At 63.2% G+C, this 7,645-nt stretch overlaps 1 protein-coding gene across 2 annotated transcripts; it reads left to right on the top strand.

The window, feature by feature from the left end:
• Positions 1-96: 96 nt before the first annotated feature.
• LOC144277341 (nucleoside diphosphate kinase 6-like) lies at positions 97-6,598 on the top strand. 2 transcript variants are annotated; one of them, XM_077838077.1, is made up of 5 exons: positions 97-205; positions 3,248-3,350; positions 4,459-4,498; positions 5,148-5,308; positions 5,613-6,598. In XM_077838077.1, the coding sequence occupies exons 1-5, from the start codon at positions 116-118 to the stop codon at positions 5,777-5,779; spliced, it is 561 nt and encodes a 186-aa protein (XP_077694203.1). In that variant the 5' UTR covers positions 97-115; the 3' UTR covers positions 5,780-6,598. The 2 variants fall into 2 exon arrangements, with proteins under 2 accessions (XP_077694203.1, XP_077694213.1); XM_077838087.1 differs by having other exon boundaries at positions 120-205; positions 3,163-3,350.
• Positions 6,599-7,645: the final 1,047 nt, after the last annotated feature.

Below are 7,645 nucleotides of genomic sequence, written 5' to 3' on the forward strand. Positions count from 1 at the left end.
GCCCCGAGCCCGCCTCCGAGCGGCGCCTCCCCTCCCTGGCCCGCCAGGGCGACGCGCCCGCCCCGCACCCGCACCCCCCGCCGCCCCGCGCCCGCGCGCCTCCGCCGGGAGTGCCATGGGGGCCGTGCCGCGCTCCGCGCGCCCGCTGCAGCTCACGCTGGCGCTGCTGAAGCCCGACGCCGTGGCCCACCCGCCGGTGCTGGAGGTGAGGGGCGGAGCGGCCGCCGGGCCCGCCCCGCAGCGGCCCGGTCCACGCCCCGGGAGGCCTCCGTGGGTGATTCCCCCCCCCGGCCTGTCCCATCCCTCCCCGCGGGGCCTCCGTGGGTGATTCCCCCCCCCCGCGGCCTGTCCCATCCCCCCCCGCGGGGCCTCCGTGGGTGATTCCCCCCCCCCCGGCCTGTCCCATCCCCCCCTGCGGGGCCTCCGTGGGTGATTCCCCCCCCCCCGGCCTGTCCCATCCCCCCCCGCGGGGCCTCCGTGGGTGATTCCCCCCCCCCGGCTTGTCCCATCCCCCCCCCGCGGGGCCTCCGTGGGTGATTCCCCCCCCCGGCTTGTCCCATCCCCCCCCCGCGGGGCCTCCGTGGGTGATTCCCCCCCCCGGCTTGTCCCATCCTCCCCCGCGGGGCCTCCGTGGGTGATTCCCCCCCCCCCGGCCTGTCCCATCCCCCCCCGCGGGGCCTCCGTGGGTGATTCCCCCCCCCCCGGCCTGTCCCATCCCCCCCCGCGGGGCCTCCGTGGGTGATTCCCCCCCCCGGCTTGTCCCATCCCCCCCCGCGGGGCCTCCGTGGGTGATTCCCCCCCCCGGCTTGTCCCATCCCCCCCCCGCGGGGCCTCCGTGGGTGATTCCCCCCCCTCCCGGCTTGTCCCATCCCCCCCCCGCGGGGCCTCCGTGGGTGATTCCCCCCCCCCCGGCTTGTCCCATCCCCCCCCCCCGCGGGGCCTCCGTGGGTGATTCCCCCCCCCCGGCTTGTCCCATCCCCCCCCCCCGCGGGGCCTCCGTGGGTGATTCCCCCCCCCCCCGGCTTGTCCCATCCCCCCCCCCCGCGGGGCCTCCGTGGGTGATTCCCCCCCCCCCGGCTTGTCCCATCCCCCCCCCCCGCGGGGCCTCCGTGGGTGATTCCCCCCCCCCCGGCTTGTCCCATCCCCCCCCCCCCGCGGGGCCTCCGTGGGTGATTCCCCCCCCCCCCCGGCTTGTCCCATCCCCCCCCCCCCGCGGGGCCTCCGTGGGTGATTCCCCCCCCCCCGGCTTGTCCCATCCCCCCCCCCCCGCGGGGCCTCCGTGGGTGATTCCCCCCCCCGGCTTGTCCCATCCCCCCCCCCGCGGGGCCTCCGTGGGTGATTCCCCCCCCCCCGGCTTGTCCCATCCCCCCCCCCCCGCGGGGCCTCCGTGGGTGATTCCCCCCCCCCCGGCTTGTCCCATGCCCCCCCCCCCGCGGGGCCTCCGTGGGTGATTCCCCCCCCCCGGCTTGTCCCATCCCCCCCCCCCCGCGGGGCCTCCGTGGGTGATTCCCCCCCCCCCCCGGCTTGTCCCATCCCCCCCCCCCCGCGGGGCCTCCGTGGGTGATTCCCCCTCCTCCCGGCTTGTCCCATCCCCCCCCCCCCCGCGGGGCCTCCGTGGGTGATTCCCCCCCCTCCCGGCTTGTCCCATCCCCCCCCCCCCGCGGGGCCTCCGTGGGTGATTCCCCCCCCTCCCGGCTTGTCCCATCCCCCCCCCCCCCGCGGGGCCTCCGTGGGTGATTCCCCCCCCCCCCGGCTTGTCCCATCCCCCCCGCCCCCCGCGGGGCCTCCGTGGGTGATTCCCCCCCCCCGGCTTGTCCCATCCCCCCCCCGCCCCCCGCGGGGCCTCCGTGGGTGATTCCCCCCCCCCGGCTTGTCCCATCCCCCCCCCGCCCCCCGCGGGGCCTCCGTGGGTGATTCCCCCCCCCCGGCTTGTCCTATCCCCCCCCCCGCCCCCCGCGGGGCCTCCGTGGGTGATTCCCCCCCCCCGGCTTGTCCCATCCCCCCCCCCCCGCGGGGCCTCCGTGGGTGATTCCCCCCCCCCCGGCTTGTCCCATCCCCCCCCCCCCGCGGCGCCTCCGTGGGTGATTCCCCCCCCCCCCGGCTTGTCCCATCCCCCCCCGCGGGGCCTCCGTGGGTGATTCCCCCCCCCCGGCTTGTCCCATCCCCCCCCCCGCCCCCCGCGGGGCCTCCGTGGGTGATTCCCCACCCGGCTTGTCCCATCCCCCCCCCCGCCCCCCGCGGGGCCTCCGTGGGTGATTCCCCCCCCCGGCTTGTCCCATCCCCCCCCCGCCCCCCGCGGGGCCTCCGTGGGTGATTCCCCCCCCCCGGCTTGTCCCATCCCCCCCCCCGCCCCCCGCGGGGCCTCCGTGGGTGATTCCCCCCCCGGCTTGTCCCATCCCCCCCCCCGCGGGGCCTCCGTGGGTGATTCCCCCCCCGGCTTGTCCCATCCCCCCCCCCGCCCCCCGCGGGGCCTCCGTGGGTGATTCCCCCCCCAGCTTGTCCCATCCCCCCCCCGCCCCCCGCGGGGCCTCCGTGGGTGATTCCCGCCCTAGCTTGTCCCATCCCCGCCCCCCGCGGGGCCTCCGTGGGTGATTCCCCCCCCGGCTTGTCCCATCCCCCGCCCCCCGCGGGGCCTCCGTGGGTGATTCCCCCCCCGGCTTGTCCCATCCCCCGCCCCCCGCGGGGCCTCCGTGGGTGATTCCCCCCCCCGGCTTGTCCCATCCCCCCCCCGCGGGGCCTCCGTGGGTGATTCCCCCCCCCGGCTTGTCCCATCCCCCCCCCGCGGGGCCTCCGTGGGTGATTCCCCCCCCCGGCTTGTCCCATCCCCCCCCCGCGGGGCCTCCGTGGGTGATTTCCCCCCCCCGGCTTGTCCCATCCCCTCCCCCGCGGGGCCTCCGTGGGTGATTCCCCCCCCGGCTTGTCCCATCCCCTCCCCCGCGGGGCCTCCGTGGGTGATTCCCCCCCCCGGCTTGTCCCATCCCCTCCCCCGCGGGGCCTCCGTGGGTGATACCCCGCCCTACCCCAGAATTCAGGTCGGTGGAGTGTGAGGCCTTGTGAATTATTCTAGTTGCACTGTACCCATTTCCAGGAGCTAGCCTGTACCTGCCCCCTGTGCTCAGCCCTGCAGTCTCTCTTTCTCTGACCACACCTTTCTCCCAGTAGTCAGGATCCCCCTGGTTCCTTGGCTGAAGTCTTTGCTCTGCAACATCTGATGTGTTTGTGCCTCACCCTTGCCCTGCCTTTCCAGGCTGTGCACGAGACCATCCTGAACAACAAATTCCTCATCGTGCGGACCAAGGAGCTGATGTGGAGAAGGGAAGATAGCCAGCGATTTTACCAGGAGCACTCAGGTAGTGATCACAGGGAGCTTGCTGCTGGCTCTAACTGGGCCCTTCAGGGCATGAACCCTGGGACGGGAGGTTGTCTTTGCTCATGCAGGAAGTGTGGAAATGGGCAGTGGGGAGCACAGGGAAGGGTACAGCTTAGCCTCTCTCAGGAGGGACATCGCAGAAGGATGGGGTTGGGAGATAGGCAAAGACCAGGAGAGAGTTGGAAAGACTCTTGTGTGGAGAGAGATTCGAAGACAGGGATTGTGTAGTTCAATGAAGAGAAGAATGAAAGGGGGCATGACAGAGGGATACAGAACTGATTTCTCTTGGAAAGTGGTCTGATACTATGGGGATAGATGCCAGTATAAACCCTAGGATAGATAGGAGGTAAATCAGGAAGTCCTGTTCACTCTCTCTGAATGCAACAGGTCATTCAAAGAAAGTGGAAGGCACTACATGCAAGACTTATCATAGGAAATATTTATTATGCAACACGCAATCTGTGGAGCTCACTGCCATGAGGCATTACTGAGGCCAAGAGTTCAGTAGGAGTCAAAACACAATTAGACACTTACATGCATAGTGCTCTGCTACAGACTTCCTGCATGACCTTGGACTAGTCACTTAGTATATCAGTTCCCGTTTCCAGACACGGAGGTAATAGCACTTCCCTACATACCTCATGTTGTGAAGATAAATACAGTACGTTAAAAATTGCCAAGTGCTCTGCTCCTGGAGTAATAGGGACCAGATATGTACCCTATTGGGATGGATGGGATGCAAACAAACGGCTTCTACTATATCTGCTAGGATAAGATAAACCCTCCTGCTGCAGGGAGGATCTAGCCATTGACAGATAGGGCTGCGGAGACTCTGCCAAGAGCAGGTTATCCCAGAATTGTCGACTGGGGGGTTCTGCCCCTGCTGTCGAAGCAGCTGGTATCAGTCCCAGTCAGAGACAGGATGCTTTGCTAGATGTGGCCTGGACTGGCAATGCCTCTGTTCCTATTGTAAGAGCAGCACAGGAAAGGGGAGGGTGGTAGGGCAAGGCCAAGCAAGGGTATCAGTATGATGGGGGAACTGGACATCTATGCCCCCTTAGAGTGAAATGCTGTCTCTCATATTGCAGGGCGATTTTTTTATCGGAGGCTGGTGGAGTTCATGACCAGGTACCTCCCCTCCCCTATCACTCCTAGCTTAACAGTGAATCCCAGCCATGGGGGTTGGGAGCTGTTCTGGCTGTCAGGAGTGAGGGGGGGTGACACCTACTCTCACACACATGCCATTGCCCCCTCATGCTGGTGCTTCTTCTAGCAACACTGCTGCCCTTTGGGTAAACCCCCCCCCCCCCACGCCTTGATAAGGGGAGAAAGGGGTTGGGACAAGGCACTGGGCAAGGTCATTCTGGGATTCATGACACTTGTGTCCCAGAGAGGCAGCTTTCATGGGACAAGGAAGGATGCTCAGGCCTCAAGGCTAGAACGTTGTGATTCCAGTCTGGCAACAGGTGATCCTCAGTGCTGTCCTGCCAGTGTAGCCCTTGAGGGAGTGCGTTCTATATTATTAGAAATGCCATTCTTTCTAGGCTACCTGATGCCACATCACTGCCCTGGAATCAGGGTGTTTTAACAGCCTGGGATAACCCTGAGGTCCTGGCTACCATGAGCCTGCTCTGTGTCCTAGAGGAGTGCTGCATGGCAGCCACCTTCGCCTGCCACTCTGACGCTGCTGTGTCTGTGAGGATAGAAAGCACATGAGATGCCCACATCCTGGAGTAATCTTGTCTTCTCTTGTCCCCACCTGGCTGTGTTTCCCCAGTGGCCCAATGCGGGCTTATATCCTAGCGCATGAAGATGCTGTTGCATGCTGGAGGTCTCTCATGGGACCCACAAAAGTGTACCGAGCCCGAAATACAGCTCCAGACTCCATCCGGGGAGCCTATGGCCTCACGGACACGAGGAACACCATACATGGCTCAGGTAAGAACACCAGGGCAATCATTGGGGTGGAGGAAGGGCCAGAGGGGGGCACTGTCTCGGTGCACTCGTTGCCTCTGCTGGTGCCCAAACCACATGTCCTTGCATCCCTGCAGGTTCCTCCAATCCAAGTAGACAGGCTCCTTTCACCCCAGTTCCATGACTCAGGGATGCAGTGGTAAAACTTAGGCCCATGAGCGTAGGCTGTCCCCTCCACCCCTCTGAGTAGAGCTCAGGGTACGATCAAGACAATGTGCCACCACCACCTCAGGGCGCTCTCTCTCTCTCTCCCCCTCTCCTCTAACAGACTCGGCGGCATCAGCCCGTAGAGAAATTGCCTTCTTCTTCCCGGAGTTCAGCGAGAGTCTCTGGTACCAGCAGGATGAGCCACGTCTGCGCTGCGGCCTAGCACACTATGACACGGGGGAGCGTGTTCACAGCCTACCCAAGGCGAGCAGGACAGAGTCATCCTAGAGCAGAGGAGACTTACCCTTGACTAACCTTGGAGATGCGGAGGGCCTTGTCTTTCACGCAGGAAGTGCTGGTAGCAGCACCAGCTAGACCAGTGGTCCCCAACCTTTCCTGTGGGAATAGCATATTGGTATTCCCAGAAGACTGTGGCAGGTGCCGGACACCCCACTGCCGAGAAGCGGCAGCGGCAAGAAGCATCGCCGCCGAAATGCTGCCGAGAAACGGCAACGGTTCTCGGTGGCATTTTGGCAGGCGGTTCTCCGGCAGCCGCACGCGGTGGCGGCATTTTGGCAGCATGGTGGCCGGCGGGCGCCATGGTGCCCACGGGTACCGCGTTGGGGACCCCTGAGCTAGACTATCCCTGTAACGAGGACAGGGAGCTATGTAATGTCTGTTACAGTGGGCAAATACCAGATGCAATACACATTACACCACGCTCTGGGGGAATGTCTCACCTACCTCTGGCTGCACATGTAGCACCTAGATAGTGTGGATGCTACAGACAAACCTTAGATACCAGCAGGAATCCACTGAACTCCAGCATGGCAGAGGAACTCCAGCCTGCAATTCACCAGCACTGAGTGTGCTCACATATAAACTAGGAGCGGTGGGTACAAGGGGCTGCCCCCACAGGGCACAGATCTTGGTGATGGGTGTGGAATATCTCTGTGAGGTGCAAAACCATCCCACTGCCTTGCCCACATTCACTCTGGCTGTTCATTACCAGTGACCATCTTCATTGCTTATCTAGTGCTTTCCTCTGTAAAGCATTTCTCCAACACAGCCATGGTGTGCTGCAGTAATAAAGTTTTCTTTGGTGCAGGCATTTTCACTGACAGAGCGGATCAGCTGGCATGTCCGAGCCAGATCTCAGCGATACCTCTGTGTCACATGGGGGAGACAACTTCACCTCTCGGGTGCTGGTTTCAGCCTGGGCCCAGGTTGTGGGGATGCAAGGAATCAGGGTAGGAGCCTGTGGTTGGGCTCGCTAACCTTCGGAGCACCCCCTAGCATCAGTGTCACTATCTTTGGCTCCAGCAGCTCTTACTGCCCACCTGCCTATGGCACCAGCTCTTCTGTGTTTCAGCCCTCCACCCAAGTCACCTAAGTTCAGACTTCTTCTGGGGTATCATCAACAAGTCCAAACAAAATTGAATAGTTCTGCACTCTTGGGCTACTGAAATCTTCTCTTCTCTACTTACAAACCCTATCTCAGGACTTCCCTTGTAGGAGCCTAATCTTTCCCTGTAGCCCACTACCCCCATTCTGTCTGTGTACCCTTCCGCTGGGCTTCTCTCAGAAAGGTCTGTCTCCTCTGCTGTTTCTCCTGCAATTGAGCTCCCTCAGTCTACTTTATTATGGCTTAGCTCTGCGCCCTCTGACCAGGAGCCAGTTCGCTATCCACCTCCCTGGGTGCAAAGCATGACTAATTGGGTGTATTCACTAGCCTTGCATATGATGGGGGTTAAGCCCCATCACAGAGCCTTTATCCTCTAGTGGATGCCGGTTCTGATCCAGCCCCATGTCAGGAGACTGGCTGGATTGGAAAACCTACCTTATAAGAAGAGACTCAAGACTCTTGGCTTGTTTAGCCTAACCAAACAAAGGCTGAGGGGAGATAGGATTGCTCTCTATAAATACATCAGAGGGATAAATACCAGGGTGGGAGAGGAGTTATTTAAGTTAAGCACCAATGTAGACCCAAGAACAAATGGATATAAACTGGCCATCAACAAGTTTAGGCTTGAAATTAGGTGAAGGTTTCTAACCATCAGAGGAGTGAAGTTCTGGAACAGCCTTCCAAGGGGAGCAGTGGGGGCAAAAAACCTAACTGGTTTCAAGACTGAGCTTGATAAGTTTATGGAGGGG

Source organism: Eretmochelys imbricata, chromosome 1 (assembly GCF_965152235.1).
Source record: "Eretmochelys imbricata isolate rEreImb1 chromosome 1, rEreImb1.hap1, whole genome shotgun sequence".
Lineage (NCBI taxonomy): Eukaryota > Metazoa > Chordata > Testudines > Cheloniidae > Eretmochelys > Eretmochelys imbricata.